This window comes from Melospiza georgiana, chromosome 8 (assembly GCF_028018845.1).
Source record: "Melospiza georgiana isolate bMelGeo1 chromosome 8, bMelGeo1.pri, whole genome shotgun sequence".
Classification (NCBI taxonomy): Eukaryota; Metazoa; Chordata; class Aves; order Passeriformes; family Passerellidae; genus Melospiza; species Melospiza georgiana.
Window position 1 is genome coordinate 36,235,256 of NC_080437.1, and position 22,500 is coordinate 36,257,755.

General features: G+C 44.4%; 1 protein-coding gene across 1 annotated transcript in view; it reads left to right on the forward strand.

Annotated features, from left to right (window-relative positions):
• Positions 1-22,500, forward strand: part of MGMT (O-6-methylguanine-DNA methyltransferase) — a 133,847-nt gene that overhangs the window by 94,970 nt on the left and 16,377 nt on the right. Inside the window, exon 4 of the mRNA XM_058029284.1 lies at positions 9,789-9,946. Coding sequence (XP_057885267.1) covers positions 9,789-9,946 — 158 coding nt within the window. The remainder of the gene's footprint in view (positions 1-9,788; positions 9,947-22,500) is intronic.

The following is a 22,500-nucleotide window of genomic DNA, read 5'->3' on the forward strand; positions in this document are numbered from 1 at the left end:
TCTCCTCACTGGTGTATTTTTGTGGTTGAGGCCAAATTGGTAAGAGGTACAGCCAGTTCTTGGCTGGGTGATGCCATTTTGGGAGAGATCCTGCTGATGTGTGTGGTAGCAACCTCAAAGCCCTGCAGAAAGGCTTTGGATATCTCCATTAACTATGCTGTTTTAATTGGGATATATTAGTTTTTCTGAGGGGCTCTAAGGTGTCCCCAGAGTCTCCTGTTCTCCAGGTGAGCAGCCCCAGCTCTCCCAGCCTGGCTCCAGAGCAGAGGGGCTCCAGCCCTGGAGCATCTTTGTGGCCTCTGGACTCACTTCAGGAGAGCAGGAGATGCTCAGGGGTCACAGACTTTACACCCACACTGGGAACTCGCTTTGAAAAATGTCCTGGCAAGTCGAATTCTTAAGAGGTTCCTGATTTATCTGTATCTTAATTCATTTTAATAGGCTGGAGGATCTGCAGGTGCTGTTGATTATAATTCGTGGTGCTCACTGTCATCTGGAATTCATGCACTGACGCACGTCAAGGTGGACATCCAAAGTCAGGGCCCAGTTCCAATAATTCAGCCTTAGGTTTTTGTCCTTCAGTGTCCCTGTGCACCAGATCAGAGACCTGGGTCTTGCACTGTAAGGGTTGTAATGTGTATTTTAACTCCCTTAGGCTTGGTGGATTTTTTTTTTTAAATCCATGCATAATTGGGATTATATCTGTCTGAGATATGCAGCAAAAAATGTAAATTTGACTTCAGATACCAGTTAGCAGTTGGGTTATCACTGCAAGGCAGGGTGCTGAGTAGGGCTGGTGGGTTTGTGGCCATTGCAGAGAGCTGGGGGTGGTGGTGAATCCCCAAAACCAGCATTGCAGAGGGCTGGGGATGGTGGTGAATCCCCAAAACCAGCATTGCAGAGGGCTGGGGATGGTGGTGAATCCCCAAAACCAGCATTACAGAAGGCTGGGGATGGTGATAAGTCCCCAAAACCATCCTTGCAGAGGGCTGGGGATGGTGATCAATCCCCAAACCAGCATTACAGAAGGCTGGGAATGGTGGTGAATCCCCAAACCCAGCCTTGCAGAGGGCTGGGGATGGTGATCAGTCCCAAAAACCAGCATTGAACAGGGCTAGAGATGGTGATCAGTCCCCAAAAGCAGCAGGGACAGCGGGGAATGCGGTGTGCGGTTTAAGGGTCCCCTGCAGCCAGCCCTAACACAGTTAATTGCCTGTGATAAAACCGACCTCCCAGGTCTGATGGGAGACTTCTTTTATATAAGAAAAAATGTTTTGTAACAATTTCTTGTAAGTGCTAAAATTAACTGACTTTCTTTTAACCTAATTAAAGCTGGAGCTGATGATATCACCTATGCTTAATGTTGCCGAACATCTCGGCCAGAGTGTGCTGTGCTTGGAGCTTGGCTCCAGTTCTGCTTCCTGCTTTAAAACATTTAATGTGAAGCATCTGCTTGGTTGTTGCTGGTTCAGGGTGTGCTCGATCTCAATCTAGAACAGGGTGGTCCTTCCCCACACAGAAGATGCACAGAAAACGAGCTTTTTTTATCTTTTCGGCAAATTCTCCCGGTCCTTCTCCTGCCAGACCTGCTGATTTGAAACGGAAATATTTGTGAAGAGGTCGCTGTGATATTAGGGATATTTGTGCTGTCTCAGTAGGGCCCAGCTGTTGGTGTTTGAAGGGTTTCATTGATGGAGGGGAGCGGGTCTCTCTGGGGAAGGTCTCTGAGCTGACAAAGCTCCCGGAGCTGATGAGCACCAGAGCTCACTGTGGTTGTCTTGGCCTGGATCATTCCTGCTAGCACAGATGGGGTACAAACGTGCAGGAAGAAATCTGGAGAGGCCAGGAATTAGCCTGGAAAAGCTGTGGGTGGGAAACAGGAAGAAAGCAGCTCTGGGATGGGTGAGCAGTGTGGAGGTGGAGCAGGAAATCTTCAGCAGGGCAGTAAGGTCAGACTGAGAGTCCAGAGATGGTCCAGACCTCTGGGGTCAGCAGGGGTGGTGGTGGCCAGCATGGGGAAAGGACAGAACTTTAAAGGTGGCCTAAGGACGGGGGACAGGAGTGAGGGGAAAAGGAGAATGGCTTCAAACTGCCAAAGGGAAGATGGAATATTGGGGAGAAATTCTTCTGTGAGGATGGCGAGGCCCTGGCACAGAGAAGATGTGGATGCCCCTGGATCCCTGGCAGTGCCCAAGGCCAGGTTGGACAGGGCCAGGAGCAGCCTGGGACATTGAAAAGTGTCCCTGTCCACGGCAGAGGTGGAACAAGGTGTTTATTGTCCCTTCCAACCCCAAGCAGTCTGGGATTGAGGGAAGGAGGGTGGCACGGAGCAGACAGCAAAGGGCACTGGGAGGCACAGGGGGACATTGAGGTGGGTGCACAACCAGAACTTGGTGGTTGCTTTAACAAGGATATTTGTTCCCAGTGGGATTGACTGCTGTGAAAACACAAGAAATGCTCGGGAAAGGGAGCCAAGCCCACACACACAGAGCATTGTTTTCCCTGGATGTGTTTCAGGTGTTCAGGGAAGTCACCGCCGTGGTCGCGCAGTGCCACATCCCAGGGCAGGATCTTGTTTGAAATCTGTGTCTCCCTGTATAGGATTCCAATCAAAACTTTAATGGTCTGGGGCAGTGAGTAGCATTTAATGACCTTCAGTGCTATCACTTGAGTCTTTTGGGCATTGACATTGATTTTCCTTATCTTGGCATGTGGAGACAGGAGTCTCACTCCATCCTTTGAACTGTTTGCTGGTGCGCACCAGGAGCAGGGAATAAGCAGGGAGCAGCTTTGCTGGGATCATGGCTTGGACAAGCCCAGTTTGGCCCCCAAATTTAATGTCAATAATTGCAAAAGTTGGGGAAAAAATGACACTATTTAAATATCTTTGTATTCACTCAAGAGCTGTGTTTATTTATTACTTAGTGTATCATTAATTTAATATGTTCATGTATTATGTGATTAATTATAATTTGTTATATTAACTAATTGGAATTTATATTGTGTATATGATGCTCAAATCTCTGTGCAGGTGCTTCTTTCCCAGGGTTAAAGAGAGGCTGCAGAATTTCTCACCAGTTAGATCTGTAACAACTTGCATCCTCCAGAGCAGATAAAAACAGAATAAGGAAAACACTGCACAGGTTGTATGACAGGGACAAAGTCTGACTCAGCTCCAGTTTCTCGTGTTCTTCCCTAAATGCATAAATTTTTTCTTAATAGGTCTTAAAAGGAGCAGTGTCGGGGCTGCTCGACAGGAATTGGGGTTATTGCTGTTTATTGCAGCTCTCATCCCTTTTTTAATCTCTCCCTCCCATCATAGAGCCACTTCATTTATAAGCAGCTAAATTAAACTATGTCAGGATGTGCTTGGCCATGAATTTTAAACCTAAAAAGGCGCTTTGTTCGTTGGTGCAGTTGTGGGGAAGAAATGCAGCGGAGCCACCCGGCTATTTGAACTCTTTATTTGCCACATTTACAATATTAATAACACTGTTTCCAGAAGTTGTCACATCAAGTAAAAGATCTTCATTCCGGGCTGTCTTTTGGGGCCAAATCGAGACTGGATGCATGCATTTAATAAATTGTAGTCTCAAGTAGTCATTTTGGTAAATAATTAGCTGGGGTGGAAGAATAAGTTAGCATATTGTATGCATCTAATGCTGCAAATGTACACCCAGCAAACTTTGCTATTAATCAACAGTCAAGCACTGTAAGTTGGGTCTCATACATAATGAATTGTCCTGAAACCTCCTGGGCTTCATTGATAGAAAAATAAGAGAAAACACCAGTGTAGTAAGCTTTGGAATAAAATTTAACGAGATTGCTCTGCATCCCGTAATCGGTTTGGAGTCATTAGAGACCAGATAATTCAGCTGCAGTTTTGGGGTGGCTTTAGCCTTCATCTATCAAAGAAAGGCTGCTTAAATGACATTTAGGTGTGGATAAAATATATTTTTAGTTAATTTCACAATGAAGGCTGCAGTAAAAACATCAGCTCGCTCTGTGTTGTTGTGGAACAAGTAATGCTGCCTCACTAAGTCTCATTTTAATGTTAATTTTTGTGTGCTAATCATCACTGATCCTTCCATTTGAAAGGTAACACAGCAGCTATTTCTCTAAAAGAAAATTAGTTTGGTAAGATAAGCACAGATCTGTGTAATTGTGAGAAGAGGACAGCCTTCAGTTTTCAGATAGTGCAACTTTTTTCTGTTAGGAATTCAGGTGTGTGAGAGTTATGTGACAACTTATCTTCAGTCATTTGCTGATCAAACAAAAAATGCCATTTAAAACCCAATAATTCTAAAATTATTCTGGTCCCTCATATGTATTCTTTGCAAAAATTACCATTCAGGTCCTAGAGGACTAACAGTGTCTTCTCCTGCAAGTGTAAAAATTTACTCAGGTTTAGGAGCTCTGTTATTTACTATTTTACATATCTATATAGATATATATCTATGTATCTATAGAGATATATATAAAAAACTTATATAAATATTAAGAATTATCTATACTAATGACACTCATGGAGCTCTGTACCAACCAGGCTCTTCCCACCTTTGGGGAAGAAAATCACAAAAATGCGCCAAAAAAAAAAAAAAGATAAAATTACAAAATTACAAAATTTTAAATTGAGAAATATTACCAAAAAATTAAAATTTAAAAATTTAGAATTAATAATGTACTCTGAGTGTGCCCACGTGTATCAATGGCACTTTGTTGACTCCAGGCTAGGAGGAGTTGCAATCTTTATTTAGTTGAGGAGTTTTTTGCACTTCTGTCTCAAGAAAAAAAAAAAATGAAAATTTTAAAATTGAAGCCAAGGGGTCTCTTTACTGGCTCAGTTTCTAAACCTCTCCTTAGGCAAGCCACTGGAAGGTGAGGTGGTTTTCCAGGGATAAAACACTCAGGTGTGTGTGGCTACAGGCAATGGAATTGGGATTTTGGATGTTAAATTCAACCAATCGTTTGTGTTTAAAATACACAAATATTTTATAAATAGACATCAATTTTATAAATACATTATGGGAGCTGCTAGGACATTCTCCTGGTATTTATTTATGCTAAGGAAGCTGCCAGCTCCTGGCTTTCCCATGGAACGTGCCAGCAGAGTCGTGTTACATCCCCTTCCTTTCAGCACAGCCCAAGGTCCACCTTGTTTCCCTTCAGTTTCTGAAGGACTGAGGCAAAAAGCAGCTCAGAAATAAATAATGAGCATCCTGCCCCTTCAGGACATGGCTTCTCCCAGCATTTCCCTGGTTTCCATCATGGCTGAGCCATTTGGGATGATCCCGGAGCCAATCCGCTGCTTACATGTTTATTTTGGAAGCGCCTTAGAAACTTCCAGTTCTTGGCAGCGGCTTTGGAAGGAGCCTGTTAAACTGAAACAGGTGCTGCTGCTTTCCTCCCCCTCTGCTGGAAGCAGCTTTTCCTTCCTTTCATCCTGTGCAAAGGTGAGGAGGCACGGGAGGGTGGGATGGAGCTGTGGGAAGGCTCCTCTCAGTGCACTGGTGTGGATGCAGGAGCCAGCTGCCTCCCCAGCTTGGGCAGGCTCTGGGAAGGGCTGGAATGGAAAGGAACGGGCAGGATTGCGGGGGGGGATGGTGTGGAACAGCTGTGGGGTGTGAAAACCCTGATCCTGGGGTGGATTCCCATGTTGGGCTTGGTCTGGGGCTCTCTTGGACATCACCACCACAGGCTGGAGATGTGCAGGAGCAGCCCTGGGTGCCTGGCCTGAATAAAATCTCTCTGTGAGACACATCCAACTGGGAAAAGTACACATTTCTTTCTAGATGTCTTTAGGTAGCTTAAAATGAGCTTTTATTTCTGATTGGGGAATTTGCAGTTGTAATGAAGCGTCCCACTGTAAAACCATGTTGATCATGTGAAGCTGAATATCCACTTACCCCAAATATCCCCAAAAAGTTAAGGCAGACATGTGACAGACGTGTGACACTGCTGACATATTAGAGGGCACCACATTGCTGCAAACCAAAAACTTCTGGGTCAAAAAATAAAATTAAAATTAAAATTAAATAACATAAAAATAACATAAATGAAATGAAATGAAATTGAATATAAAATGCACACTAAACCCCAACAGCAACGATTGGTTGTTGACCAGGTAAAGATACAAAACTCTTCACGTTGAATTTTTTGGGATGCCAGGCAGCACCCAGCATAACTCAGGAATGAAAACAAGTTCAGTGACAGACTCTGATGAAAGTGGAAGCGATTTAAACAATATTAATGCGGTTTAAATAAAAGTTTTTCATTATTCCAACCCCACTGCAAAAAAAAAAAGACATTGGTCCTTTTTAAGGAAAAACAAAATTCTCCAGGGTGAAAGCAAAGCAGTCAGATTTCTTACGTATTTTGTTTAGGGTTTGGGGGTTTTATTTTTCAATGAACACACATTATTTTCCTGTATAAAAGCAAAATTGCATCATGTTGATCACAGGTTTAAGACTGAAACTTTCCATAGGCAAAGCAGTGGAAGGCCACTTTGGCCACCCCTCTGTGTGCTGCTGGTGCCTCTGTGATCCTTTCCTTTCCTTTTTATTATTTTTTCATTCCCAAAGTTCAGGCCCAGGTGGCTCATAGGACTCTCAGGTGTGTGTTTTTCTCTGAATTTCAACTTGTTCCTGTCCATCCTGACTCAGAGATGCTCAAAGATCCGTGCCTGGAGTTGAGAAACCTTCCAAGGAATCCGACACTGGGCAGAGGGATTTCCTTCCAGGGGGGAGTTTCCCATGATGTAACTCCTCTGCTCCTCTCACCAGTGTTTTCAGACCACTTGGACTCAGCTCTTTGAAAGGTACTGAAGGCTTTGAAGCCTGAGAAAATCCTTTAAAAGGCAGCTGGTGCTTTCAGGGGGATATTTAATGCCGAGGCAGTTTGTGGAAGTTGTGCTATGCAAGTTTGGAGAGGGAAGGGCAGGGAGGGGAGGAGGGCAAGCAGAAGACACCCATGCACGAGTTATGTGCCTTCTTTTTCTTTATTAAAGGTGTCACATTCCCAGGAATAGCTGTTGCCAAGCAAAATTAATGTGAAGGTTTTTCTTTTTTCTTTTTTTTTTTGTCAACTCCCTGCCAGTTTGAAGCTGTGGCTGTGTGTGTTGGCACGTGGAGTGTGTGTCCTGCAGGAACAGAGCTCAGGGCATTCCTGGAGAGCAAATTCATTCCTGCCTTGCAGAGCCTCCCCTTTCCTGGCCGAGGTGGGGGTGGCAGGTGTTGGGAAAGCCTCTGGTGTTGGATTGCTGGGAGAATGGCCCCACCAGAAACATCTGGAGATGTTCAGCGGTGGCAGGGCACCGCCATTAAAAGCAGCAATTAAAAAGAAAATTAAAAATAAATTCTCTCCAAACACTCCTGCCAGGGAGCACCTGGAGAAGTGAGGAACGTGTGTGTGATGGTTTGGCTTGGAGTGGGAACTTAAATGGGACCTTAAATCCCCCCCAGTGCCACCCCAGCCATGGCAGGGACACCTCCCACTGTCTCAGTGTGTCCCAGTGTCCAGCCTGGCCTTAGGCACTGCCAGGGCTCCAGGGGCAGCCACAGCTGCTCTGGGCACCTGTGCCAGGGCTGCCCACCCTGCCAGGGAACAATTCCCAATTCCCAATCTCCCATCCAGCCCTGCCAGGGAACAATTCCCAATTCCCAATATCCCATCCATCCCTGCCCTCTGGCACTGGGAGCCATCCCCTGTGTCCTGTCCCTCATTCCCTGTGTGCTGTCCCTCCATCCCTGTCCCCAGCCCCTCTGCAGCTCTCCTGGAGCCCCTTCAGGCCCTGCAGGTGCTCCCAGAGTCTCCCTGGAGCTGCTCCCCACTTGTTTTGGGGGTGACTGATGCTGGTTGGGTTCCCTTGGGCTGCTCCTCACACAGAGCCCAGAGCTGCTGCTCCCAGAGCTGTGAGGAGTTGGGAATTTTTCTGTTTTATTGGTGACATTACAGCCCAAATGATTTCCAGACTCCCAAGAATGGGAAACAGGATGATGTGAAAAACATAAGGAGATCATCATAAGCTTTGAGCACTCTTGGTGCTCTTCTGGATAAATGGAGCAGAAAAGCCTCCCCACTTCTGGGCCAGGTTTCAGAGGAGTTGTTATTATATTCTCTCGTTGTTATTTTGTTGTAGCTCTAACAACTCATAGTAAAACAGAGCCACATTCTGCTGTGTTGTACCTGTGTGAAATTATGGATTATCCATGGTGTTGGGAGCTTGGTTTGAAGTCCATGCCATGGGGATTTGTGCACAAAAGTTTGTGCATGGATTCTCGTGCTTTTTCTTTAAGCAAAGATATTATTAATCAGAAAAACAGCATAAAGCAGACACCAGGTTTAAAAAGCAACTTGATCCTACTTCACATACATAAAGGAAAGTCAAAAGCATGGATTTGATAAATAATTGGAAAGAGAAATAAAATTGCACTTAACTGCTACCAAACTGAATTTTTTTGGGAATTTCAGGAATAATTTTGGGAAAATTTTGGGGACTTTTTGTGGATTTTTTGGGGAATTTCAGGGATTATTTTTTGTAATTTTGGGAATGTCAGGGATTATTTGGGGAACTATTTTGGGAATTCTGAGGATTTTTTTTTTTAATTTTTGGAATTATTTTGGGCATTTGGGGGATTTTTGGGGGGGAATTTCAGGGATTATTTGGGAAATCTTGGGGGTTATTTTGGGAATTATTTCAGGAATTTTGGGACTTTCAGGGAAAACCAGAAGACTCTGCTGTTGAGGTCTAGCACAGCCTCTGCCTCTGGGTTTATTTCCAGCTGGGAGACGAAGCTGCAAGAATCAGGAGATTTCTGGGTGAGGGTGGTGAGGGTTCTGGATTTGGGAAGGTTGCTGGCAGGGGTTGCTGTTCCATCACCCTGGATGTTGTTGTCTCCATCATTTCCCATGGATGCACTGTGTGTTTGCTGCTGTCCTCACACGGGTCTCTGCAGTTCTGAGAGTCCCCCCTACCCCACCCCAGCCTTGGGAAGCACCAGGAGAGCACCTCCACCCCTGGAAACATCCAGCTTGGAGAGCACAGCTGGACACAAGTCCAGGGCTCCCTTTTTCACCGCTCTCATCCACACCTTGCTCTTCCAGAGGGAAAGAAAAAAGAAAAAGGAGCAAGGGAAGAAGCCCATTTTTATTTACAGGTGCTTTCTGTTGGCTCACTTTGCTCCTCAGCCCCTGCCAGCACGAGCTGCCACTGAAAATCAAATGAATTCTCAATTGCTTCCTTCCAATTCAATCAGGGGAGGGAAGCAGAGACCTGCCACGGCGCTGGAGGAAGGGAGAGCTGCTTCCTTCCCTGCTTCCCCAGGGATGGCCTGGGCACAAGGGACTGCTCCCCCGGGGGACACGGAGCAGGAGCCTCCCCTCCATCCCTCCTGGAAGCACGAGGATGTGTCACCCACCTGGCCTGGGGGGTGTTCCTGCTCCCTGGCACGGCTGTGCCCTCGTACCTGGGCTTTCTTACAGGTGTTCATAACACTGTGCCACCTCTGCATTTGTAGGGGTGATGAGGGTGGGGTTTCGTTACTGCTCTGAGGAACGCCTTCACTTTTCTCTGAGAAGAGAAGAAAAAAGGTCTGGCTCCAGATGGAAGGTTTAGAGGTTTTTATTTTGCCGGCAGAGTGCGAATGTTGGGTTTTATCACAGCATCACGGAGTTGTTTCGCGTGGAAGGCACCTCCAAGCCTCGTTCTACCCAAGGTTGTTCAGAGCCCTGTCCAGCCTGGTTTTGTCACTGTCCCCAGTGTAACCCTGCCTTTCTCTGTGTCCCGGCAGGGCAGAGCCCTCGGGGGCGTGCGAGGTGTGCGAGGCGTGCGAGGAGCTGCCGGAGCCCCTGCAGCAGTGCACAGCCTGGCTGCGAGCCTACTTCTGTGAGCCTGCCAGCACCGGGAGCCTGCCCCTGCCAGCCCTGCACCACCCCCTGCTCCGGAGAGGTCAGTGCCACCCCGGGACCGTGCCCACGGGGGTGATGGGGCGAGGGAAGGGACGAGGAGCTGACTCCACGGTTCACAAGGCTGATTTGTTATTTTATGATATATAACGCGTTAAAACTATACTAGAAGAACAGAAGAAAGGATTTCATCAGAAGGCTGGCTAAGAATAGAAGAAGAAAGAATGATAACAAAGGTTTGTGTCTTAGAGAGTCCGAGCCAGCTGGCTGTGATTGGCCATTAATTAGAAACAACCCCATGAGACCAATCCCAGATGCACCTGTTGCATCCCACAGCAGCAGATAACCATTGTTTGCATTTTGTTCCTGAGGCCTCCCAGCTTCTCAGGAGGAAAAATCCTAAGGAAAGGATTTTCCAGAAAAGATGTCTGCGACACCACCCCCCCTGCCCTCTGCCATCAGCCACTGGCCCCCATCTCCCTCATCCTTGCCCTGTAAAGTGACATGGTTCAGCTGAAAGGTTGGGCTGTGAGCACACCTGGAGGGCTGTGAGCTGCTCCGGGAGCTGTGGCTGCCTAAAGCAGCTCTTGGCCACCAAGAGGGGAGGCTGAGGCTTTGACATCACTCTCTGCAGCTCCCTGACAGGAGGGATGTCATGGCTTTTGAGTTTTTTTTATGGAAGGCTTTGGTCCATCCCTAGGGCACAACCTTCCTCTCAAGCCTCTTGGGGCTGAACTCCAAACCAGCAGCTAAAGATCAGCAGCGCTTACACCAAGGAATCTCATTCACACCGCCAAAAAGAATTCAGGAACCCATTCAGGAAAACTAATGGAAAGGAAAAAAAAAGTAATGTTTTATTTAGATATTTTTTAACGTTTTGTTTGTAAATTTTAATGTTTTATAAGGCACTGAAGAACTTTTAAAAGGGGAAAAAATAAGGATATTTCTTAATAGGGAGCTTCCGAAGGGAAACAATCAGCACCCTTGAATTTTTGAGCAAAGGAAGGAAAGTTCTTCAGCACATCCAGTCTGAGAACCAGGAGCTGTGCAGGGCTGGGACGTGGCTGTGGGCATCACCTGAGGGTCCCTGCAGCTCCCTGGCCTTGTGAGGTGACACTGGGGTGCCAGTGCCCACTGTGCTGGGGGATTGGGTGTGCCCAGCTGGGCTGCAGGGCAGGGCTCTCATTTCTGCATGTGCACATCCAATTTTTTTAAATTTATCTCCCTCATTTGCTTCTGGCCTGGCCCAGGTCTGTATGTGTGTGTTTTATTGGGGGAAGGCTCCTACATCATGGAAACATTAATGAAGAATTAATTGGCTCAAATCACAACGATGTGAGAGCATTTCTGTTCTTCTGTCACTTTCTCCTACTGATACTTTCATAAAACCGAAAAAAATTGCATTTGAAGGAATGTGGAAATAGATGTGCAAAATTGGAAGGAACTGGTTTTAAAAGTTATTTAGGAGAAAGGTGATGTAAAAATAAAATTCTGATGGATTGCACTTCAGTTTATCTGCACATCAGAGTTGCAGTTCTGCTAAATTAGGAATTTGGTATTTATTTGCTTTTGCACATTTACATTTGAAAGTGCCTGCTCGTTTCTCCAGGCACTGAAAAACGCAGAACAAACATCAGTGAGAGCTGAGGATCCAAAGCCAGACAGGCTTTTTCTCGTCACTCTGATTTTTCACATTTCTGCTCAGCACCAGGAGCCCTGAGCAGGCCGGGGCAGTGCCAGCTGTCCCTGCCCATGGCAGGGGTGACACTGGATGAGCTTTCAGGTCCCCCCCAGCCCAAACCAGGCTGGAATTCTGTGATTCCGTGATCATCAAAACCTTTGGCCCTTTTCCCCCCTTCCCTGTAAGTGTGACCATGTTCAGTATTGCTCTTTGGGAGAGGATTCAAATTCCACCCTCAAGTGCTTTTGTAATCACTTGACTGTTGCATAAATTCTTCCTAATCAGTGCTTACATCAAATTTTATTTTATTTTTCTGCACTAACTTTATCTGGGGACCAGAAGGGTTTTGGTTATGCCAAAAAAAAACGCATTAAAAAGGTTTCTCGTCTAACAAAAAAAAAATGTATAAAGTGCTTTGGGGATGAAACACTTCTCAGTTCATGGTCAGTTTTCTGCAACTGCTTTTGTGCCAGCTTTGAGGACATCATTCCTTGTGGACAGAAAAATCGTGGCAATCAGCTCTGACATACCAAAAGCAGAGAGATTTGCAGATGAAGAAAGTAGAGATGATCTGCTTTATATTAATTAAGAAATTCTGTAATAATTCAGTATCTGCTGTTTCAGTGGCTTCTCCTATATCTTAAACTTGTCCAAAGTGTCTTTAATTTTCTAAATTACTGTTAAGCAGGAGAAGTGTGTTTAAAGTACAAAATCAACCATTCCTCTCTTACCTTGGCATTGGCAAAGGTGGAGTCTGAGACCTGAGTGCCTGTCAGGGATTTGTGGAGAGGGAAAAGTTGGGTTTCCCAGCACCTCCAGGAGTTCTCCCCTTACTGGCTCTCTCCAGCTTATGTGCAGCCATTATATTTATTTCCAAACGTAATTGAAAACGTGGAACAAAATTTCAACAACCTATGAAACTTCACTGAGCAAAGTCAGCTTCTCCCACTGCTCCGAGTGGGGCATCTCGGAAAAACCCCTGCACGTTCCTAATGGGAAATGATTAATTGCCCTTAATGGAGCCTGGTCATTAGCTCCCTCTCTGTATGAAGAGGAAAATTGAATGTTGTTGTTTTGAGGGCTGGGGCACGGGGAAGGCGACGCTGATTTGGCCACTCCTGAATTTCCTGCCCTCCCTTTGTGGTGCTGTGGAGTGGGGCGGCTGCAGTGGCACAGGGTGGCACAGTAGTGGCACAGAGTGGCTGTGCTGTGTGTTTGCAGTGGGATGGCACAGGTTGGCTGTGCTGTGTGTTTGCAGTGGCACAGGATGGCACAGGGTGGCACAGGGTGGCACAGAGTGGCTGTGCTGTGTGTTTGCAGTGGCACAGGATGGCACAGGGTGGCACAGGGTGGCACAGAGTGGCTGTGCTGTGTGTTTGCAGTGGCAGGATGGCACAGGGGTGGCACAGGATGGCTGTGCTGTGTTTGCAGTGGGGTGGCACAGGATGGCTGTGCTGTGTTTGCAGTGGCACAGGGTGGCACAGGGGTGGCACAGGATGGCTGTGCTGTGTGTTTGCAGTGGCACAGGGTGGCACAGGGGTGGCACAGGATGGCTGTGCTGTGTGTTTGCAGTGGCACAGGGTGGCACAGGGGTGGCTGTGCTGTCTTTGCAGTGGCAGGATGGCACAGGGGTGGATGTGCTGTGTTTGCAGTGGCACAGGGTGGCTGTGCTGTGTGTTTGCAGTGGCACAGGGTGGCACAGGGTGGCACGGGGTGGCTGTGCTGTGTGTTTGCAGACCAGATGGCTCATTAGAGCACAGGACAGAGGAAATTGGAGACACAGCAGAGTTTTCCTTCGCCCTGTGATGAGCAGCAGCCCTGGGGTTCTGCTCCTTGCTGAGCTTTTCCCTCAGTCCAGCTCAGTCCTCCTGCTCCCACCTGAGCTGTAAATTCCTGTGTCAGGCTCAGCGGTCTGGAAGTGGCATTAGGGGCATTGATGGTTTTAAACTGAAGGAGGGTCATTTACATTGGATTTGGGGCAGGAATTGTTCCCTGGCAGGGTCGGCAGCCCGAGGCCGGGTTGGAGCAGCCTGGCACAGGCCAAAGCATTCCATGGTTGTGGCACCGTCCCAGGCCAAGGCAGAGCCCAGCTGTGCAGGGATGGAGAGCAGGGAGGAGAGCTGGGATCCCCCGAGCACGGTGTAGGTTATTCATCCAAGGGGGGATATTGATGAGGCACCTCATGCATAATGGGAGCCTTCAAAGGCGCCGGGAGCGGCTCCGTCCTCGGGCCCAGCTGACGTGGGCAGGCTGTAATCAATAATTACCCTGTGATTTCCTGCTCTGCAGACACGGGCCCTGCCCAGGGCTGCTGGGAGCACGGGGAAATGCCAGCCCTGGCGTGGGGAACCTCCTCGCTTGGTGTCACCCCTGTGGAGGCAGAGTCACCCCTGGGCTGTGGGATGTCCCCCTGGGAAGCTCCCGTGGAGAAAGCCCTGCCAAAACACATCCTCAGTACTCTGCACCCTCCCAGGAGCTGCTCTGGCACCTCTCTTTTACTAATTTTACACTTTAGAAACTACAAAAAACTCCCAGCTTGCAGCAAATTAAGAAAAAAAAAAGTAAATTTTTCTGTATTTTGTGATTGTGGCTCAGCAGAAGCCATGGTATTTTTTCATTCTTATAGTGGACAGAATAGTTAAATCACAAGTTTGTGGGGCTGTTAATTTGTGTGCTTCTGATATGACAAATTAAACATCCCTTGATGCTTACATTTGAAATAGATTTCAGCGGCTGTGCTGCTCACCCTAATTATGGTATCCTGAGAGTAAATTTTTCCCACGTACAACTTATCCATAGATTTTTTCAATATATAAAAATTATTTCAATAAGAAAAGCATTTACATTATTAAAATGAATTACAGATCTCTTTTCCCTTTCTTTAAATTACAGTAAAAATATTGCAAGAATCATTGACTTGGTTGAGATATTGTCGAGTAAAGCTGGAATGTTTGAATCTTCAGGTGCCAGTTTGTGGATAAACTGCAATTTTTATAAATACATATTTTCATGTTTCAGGCATGCACGTATTCAGGTTCAGTGCATTTAGGCAGTCCTGTGGTGGCCTTTGTGTTCAGGTGTCATTAAGCTGAGATTTGTGATCAGATTTTGCTTCAAGGAGCAGTCTCTGGGACTTCCACCCTTTATTTTAGAGATATTGATGTAGATATAGAAGATACAGATTAGATACAGGTTAGATATAAATTATATAGCTATAGATAGATATAGATTGGATATAGATATAGATTAGATGTAGATATAGATAGATAGATAGATAGATATATAGATATAGATATAGATATAGATATAGATATAGATATAGATATAGATATATAGATATATAGCTGTAGATAGATATAGGTTAAATATAGATATAGATATATTAGAGATATATTAGATATATAGATTATATAGATAGATACAGATTAGATATAGATATAGATATAAATATAGATATAGATATAGATATAGATATATAGCTGTAGATAGATATAGCTTAAATATAGATTTAGATATATTAGAGATAGATTAGATATATAGATTATATAGATACATATAGATTAGATATAGATATAGATATATAGCTGTAGATAGATACAGCTTAAATATAGATTTAGATATATAGATTATAGATATAGATATAGATATAGATATAGATATAGATATAGATATAGATATACATACAGATATAGATATAGATATAGATATAGATACAGATTACATATAGATATATAAGATGTAGATACATATTTATGCTTAAAGCATAAACATCCTTAATAGGAAAAGTAGCAAATGCAGCCAAGGGGGAAACCAGGAGTTCCAGTATCAGCTCCTCATGGTTCCCTTCTTTCCAGTAAAAATGGAAAATTCAATTCATTTCTCTAGGAAAGTGGGAACCCAGCAGGTTGTATCAGCTAGAGACATGGATGGGTGGGAGATTGGGCAGGAATTGTTCCCTGGGATGGAATTCCAGGCTGGACACTGGGGCTGGGACACCCTGGGGTAATGGAAGTGTCCCTGTGTGACACTGAATGAGCTTTGAGGTCCCTTCCAACCCACCTCATGGGATTCTGTATTTATATTTTCCAGCCTTGAGCTGCTCTGTTCACTCACGGAGGAGGCAGGACTTGCCCTTTCCTAGGCAAATACAAATTGGCATTTTCTCCACTGATTTTTGCAGCAATTTGTGAAATTCTCTTCATTTGGTAGTAGAGGTTCAATTCATTAAGGGAAAAAAAGGTTGATAAATGTCTCTGATTTTCCCTTTCTCAACCCTGCAGCTTCATCAGACATGCAAATACATTTCTATTTAGGCTTTTAGAAAGTGTTAAATGTGAAATAATCTGCTCGAAAACGTTCATACTTCACATATCTGGACATGGCAGATTCAAGTGCAGAGAGCTGACAAGCTTTCCTATTTCTGTCTGCCAACTCAAAATTCAAATTCCAGAGACTGGCATCTTCTTTTATTACCATTTCATGTGAGAGGAGTTTTGATAAGCAGAAAGTCACTGTTTTGTGAGACATTTAATGGATTTTTACAATCCAATACTTTCCTACAATTTTCTGCAAACAGAAATCAATCCTCTCCAACCTTCAAAAATGGAAACAGCAAAACCCCCAAAATAGCCCAGTTACTTTTATACATCTAATTCTTTTTCCAGCCCAGTTGGCCCGTTGCTTTCTATCAACTATATGTATTTAAAAACAAAACTAAACAAAACAAAACAAAAAAATCAATACAAATGCAGTCTGGACAGAAATATCTTCCAAATTCCTGACCCAATTCCTGTTGAATTCAGACCAAAATTGCCATAATTTCCAGTGGAAGCCCTGTGTGGTTTTAAGTGTACCTCAAATACTATTATTGAATTTCACAGGGTAAGTTGTCTGCCAGATGTGGCCCATTTAGGACAATTCAGGCCCTCTTAGGTGCAAATTTCATTTTTGGCAGCACTGATTGCAGATTTTGATGAGATTTTGGTGGAATCTTTCAGAGATTGGACCTTGGAAGAGTCTAAGGATGGACAGAGCAGTGTGTCTGTCCTGTCATGGGGAAAGCAGTGAGAGGATCATTTATTTTTTAAAATAAATTTTAATTTATTTATTTATTACAATAATTTTTTAAATAATTAATTGTATTTGCAGTAGGACAATCCTTTCTTGCCAGTATTCTTAACATTATTACAGGTAGGCCATAATTAGAATGGAGGAGCATTTTATAAATAGGAGTTTTTTAGGTAAAAGTGGTTTGAAGGTCCACAGCCAGTGCTCACCTGTGCAATGGCAATATTTTGACCTGTTCTCAGAGAATTTGAGGATATTCAATATTTAGGATTCTGAAACAGCTGCGGAGGTCTGCGGATCTTGTTATTCCAAATTTTTGGAATATTATCAAATACTATCAAATTATTCCGCACTTCTGTTTAGAAAGAAGGGGTTTGTGTATTGGTGATGGGATACTGGGGAGGAGTTCCTGGCTGGGAAGGGCTGGGATGGAATTCCCAGAGCAGCTGTGGCTGCCCCTGGGTCCCTGGAAATGCCCAAGGCCAGGTTGGAGCACCTGGGACATGGAAAGTGTCCCTGGGGTGGCACTGGATGAGCTTTGAGGTCCCTTCCAACCCAAACCATCCCATGATTCCATGATAAATATTTCCAACAGAACTGCTGTTGGACCAAAACCAGGGCAGCTTCACTCTAAAATCAGCTGCTCTGAAAGCCACCTGCGTGTGAGGCTTCTTTATAAAGTGAATTTGCTCAAAATCACATCCCTTTTCTCCCCATGAAAGAGGAGGAATCAGTTGACCCCGATCTAAGAACCATTTTGACCAACCCCGGTAACTTTTGACACTGCTGCTTGTAGATGAGATTTAGATTAAAAGGTAAGAATTGAAGGTGGAAAAACCCCACCAGTGTAGGAAAATGGCTTTTTTATCCAGAGTCGTGTGCTCATCTTCACCCAGAGCCCCAGACCTCAGCACCTGCTCTCATTGCAGACCTGTGAGGAATAAGTTTAATTTAATTCATTTTTCCTTTGATTTGTTGGCTGGCTTGCCACACATGCAGCCCTACATAACCTTTGCACCCCTCCTTAATAAAAACCCATGCAATCAAGATAAAAGGAAAGGATTTTATAAATACAGCCTCCCACACCCGTTTTATTAATGAACTTTCAGGCAAGTTTACTTAAAACCCCATATCGATAGGAAATACCATCAATACTTATATGCATTTAACCTGTTTGGTGTCTCAGAGGTAATGTGCTTAATGGGACTGTTACTATGGTGAGCACCTTGTTTCTAAGTAATATTGTTAATTTTTTTTCAGGAAATGACAATGTAGTGACATTTCTGACAGCTCTTTTATTAGGGGCACACAAATAAATCTGTCTGACAAAAAAAAAAATTTATCATAAAGGTATTTTTGTGCTTCTTGACCTAAGAATGCCCTTTTCTGACCCATTTCCAGGATGCTTTGCCACATCTCCTGACCAGTTTATTTGCTGACCATTTAATTCTGGGGGAAGCAAGGTCTCACTTAACTGGAAAAACACACTTCTCACTAGAAATTTGCATCCCGCACTCCTCTCAGAATAAAATATGCAAGAACAACATAAATGGCACACTCCTTTTTTCCCTTTCTTTCTTTTTTCCCCATGAATTGGGCCTTTGATGTTCAAGAGGAGCAAGTATTAAAGGACATCCCTAGAAGGCTGTAGAAATTGTCCCTATTTATGACAAATGTAAAATAGTACAAATCTAGCTGAATGTGATGGTGTCATTAGTTTGTGAATCGCATCCTCGAAAATAACTGTGGAGGAGCCAAATCGGTTTAAAAGAAGATAACAAAATGGTTTAAGCTACTTAGGTTGAATGCCAATTATATTTTAATATTCAACTGAGCATATTTTACTAAGAAAAAAGGCAGCGTCGACGCATGCATAACTCATTGGCAGCGTCGACCAGCTGTGCCACTCTTCTCTTCGAATCACTTTGTGCATTTTAGTAGCATGGTAATTTAGTAGAGAACTACCTGAGTGATGGCATTTTCAATGAGCAGGTAATCTACAGAGAATTTTTATATGGTTATGAGTTCTGTGCTTCAGCCTGGCAACACAAAAATACATCAAGACCAATTACGGTATCAACTTTCAGCGTGATACCCTTGCCACGCAAGTGCATGTATTTCTGCCCCAGGCATTTCAAATTGCATCTAATTTGAAATCTTTGGGGTTTTAATTAAATTTCAGAATATATGGAATTCTTCATTAGTACCTGCTCTGAATAGCAGATTATACTTCTCTCAGTCTCTCGTTAAAGAAGTAGGCTGTGGTAAATAGCATGTTCAAGAACTGATCATTTGTGGTGCCTGGATATTGGGAACAGAAATAGTGAAATGCAAAATAATATCAAAAAGATTATTAGTCCAGTGAGGGACTCTTGATTTGTATTTTAATGGAATTTTACATTTCTCTTAATGATTTGCAAATTGTCCTCTGATTATAAGATGCATTAAGCTTTTCATTTTAATGGAGAGACACAGCCATTAGCAGAAATTTTTTTTCTGTCTTCTTTTTAGAGTGCTTCCCTGCAGCAGATAAATATTGAAACCATTAGCACCTTTTGATGTACTTTATAGTGCTGCAGCTTGGACCAATACATGAATGAACATCACCCTTTTATATTTTAGCACTTTGCTGGAAGCTCCTGGTTGTCGTTCCGTGGGTGAACAATGACCGGAGCCCTGCGTTTCCCTGCCTTCGTTTCCTCATAATTAATGTTCCAAATGTTTCGGGGAACATCATTCATATTTAATGCCAAAAGAAGTAGTAAAGCCAACAAAAGTCGAGATCTGAAATGCAGATGGAGGGTGCTGTGACCTTAGCTCTGACCATCCTTCCAGGGAGGAGGGTTTGTTAGGGATCCGCAGTGGGCGAGAACACAACCGGCTCCTTTGTTGCAGGCTCCAGAATACACCAGCACTCTTCATTTGGCAATCTGAAAGTCAAATTTCCTCCTTGCTTTCAGCTTAACGTGAACCCTTAATGTTGTATAAACATGTTGTGCCTGTGCTGACTTCATTGGGTTTGGCAGGAGAGCACGGCATGCAGAGCAGCCTCTTTTTTGTGGCGCCTTGCGAAGCGTGAGGAGGATTTTCCTGATGCTGCAGGTTCGTGTTAAACAACAGGGTTGTTGCATCAGGTAAACGTGTGATTATGAACCTTACCAACTGAGGGAAATCCCTGTAATATTCTTTAGATGCTTCGGAAAATCAAATTATTCTTTAAGAGGTGCAGGACGGGAGTGTTTCCCCAGCCCCACCTGCTTCTCACTTGCCAAATAACCCAAATTTCTGCCCGTGCCTCCTCAGACTCCTCCTCTCCTGGCAGGTTACCTGTGAGAACTTCCTCCAAGCAAGGCACTGGTTTGAGGCCTGCCTGTTAATTGAGCAGCCTCGAATCTGTGAAATCCCATCAGGGGTCACTGGTAGGGCTGCTCCTGTGTTTGCTTCCAGGATGTCTGTTTAAATAATTTGGATCTCGGGAATTCCAGTTGCAGTTCATTTAAGCAGCGCTGTGTGATGGCACTGGCATCAGTCTGAGGCTGAGTGGCTTCGTGGGATCACACTTCACCTCTTCCCTGTTGTTTTGCTGGCTGCTTGAATACATACTCCTTAAAAGAAAAAAGAAAAAGCAAAAACACACCTTAACTTTGAGACTGAAGCCTGAAGAAGGTTCTGGGAATTATTTGCTGCTGCTGCAGCATTCTTGGAAGGATGTTGTGAATTAGTGTTTGGAAAGTGCTGTGTACATCTTAGCTCCATCCATTAGGTATTTGTATAACTCAATAATAAATTAATACAAATTTTTAAAAAATCAGTACTTTAATACTGACTTCATTTGAATGCAGTGAGGAAATAGTTCCATTTTATTGCATTTAAGCACTTTAATGAGTATTATTTTTAACGTGCACATTTACAAAGGAACTTATAGAAAGCTGAAGAATTCTCTGTTCCTTTTTTTAGCCTAGTGAGGATCTTACACTTTGTTCACGTAGTGCAGCACATTTGCATTGCATGTTTCATATATTAATTTTCTAGGCCAGGTTATCTTTGGCAACAGGATCTTCACAAAGCAACTGAGGGTGCAGATTTCTTGCTCCAGAGTCCTTTGGGAGGGGATATTTGGGGCTGTGACGAAAAATGAAATGGAAGAAACACCTCATCAGTGTAACTCTACGTGGAATTAGAGAATAAAAGCAATTCTGTGGGAAGCAGGGGAAATAGAGGAGAGATGCTGGGGCCTCCCAGCCTCCTCTGCCTTGCTGGAGGAGAACATCAGGATCCAGGGGTGACCCAGTGTGGTCAAGTCACTTTATTTCTCCAAATTTGCCCAATTTGTGCTCAATTTTGCTGCCCAGTTTTGCAGTCCCAGGTGCAGTTGATGATCCTGACCAAGACCTCAAACCCAAGGTCCTGATGAGTTGGAAATTTTGGAGTTTACGAGCTTAATTTATAGGGATGAATTGGAAATTGTGCTTTATCAAGGTGTGTGAGCATTGAATGCTTTATCTACACCTTGTGTGTTGGGTTCATTGATACTGGAATGACACTTGCAGCATATCCATAAATCTGAGAGGAGTTTTCTGCAGAACCTCCCTGCTGGTTCCAGCCTGTGACCAGAGGGTCCTGCCTCCCCGTCAGTGTGATCAGGAAACTGCATTTATTCTGATTGATTGATTTATTTACTAGCAAATCCTCTTATTTATTCAGGAACTCTGGGCAGGTTTGGGTGTCTCGCTACCAGGACGAGTCAGCCTGTGAGGCTGCCTTTGTGTTGAGTTCCAGCAATGCAGATTGAGGTGAACTCACTTTAATTTTTATTTCCTCTGGAGAAGGAGAAGGGTGAGACCTCCCCAGGGCTGGCAAAAACAAGAGCTCCAATAAAGGGGGAGAAAAGGAGAGTAGAGGTGGGACCGGGAGGTGCGTTTGGTGCACGCCCGCAGGGATTTCTGAATTTTGGGTCGGGTGTTGGCCACTGGTGACCTCCTGTCACCCAGGGCCACGAGGGAGAGCAGTCCCAGCTCTGCCTGCAGGGTGCAGCTGGTGAGGAGAATTTCAAAGCTGCCCAGGTAAAGTTCTTGGTGAGTCCCAGCTCCCCTGACAAAGAGAAATAGAGGCAAGTCCCTCATTTATTTCTATCCTGAATTGGGGAAATAGAAATTTAATTTTCTGGCCCAGTCACTTAGAAATTGCAGCTGAGCTGGTGCGTGGTGTCTCTGGAAGGGCCATTCTGTGTCTGTTCCAGAACAGGAGGGAGGGTTGTGCAGCAGTAAATAATGATAAAATATGGCCAGTTAAGCTGAGTTTGCAGTGATAAGGCAGTGGTTGAGTTTCTCTGATCTGCAGGTCTCTTGTATTTATGTATACAGCAGTTCCTGTGTGGATTTCAAATGTCCATAAAGTCAGTGAAAGGTTATTTTTACCTACTTTGCACAATTTCCTGCTCCCAAAATTGATGTATTTGAAACAAAGCAAAAAATATTTGCTGCTGGAATGAGATTTTGAATGGGAAATGTTAGCCTGGAGAAGATTTCTGTCCCTGATCATTCAACCTGGAGTTAAGGCATTATAGAAACACCGGCAGGTCTTTGTTGGTGCTCAGGTTTGAGTTGCAGATTTGGGATCTGTGTCTCAGTCTCTGCCTCCTCTCCCAAACCTCTCCTTGCTCCCTGCAGTGCCCAGGTAGGAGTTAAGACATCCCCAAAACAGAACTGTCAGTGTTTTGGTGTTCTGCTGATTTTAAGCCCCCTGTGTTCATATGGAGAATGATTTATGGAAGTCTTGCTGTCCCAGAGCCTGTTGGGGAGAACTTCTCCATGAGGTGCTGCCAGGAAGCTAAAAATATATAAAATCTG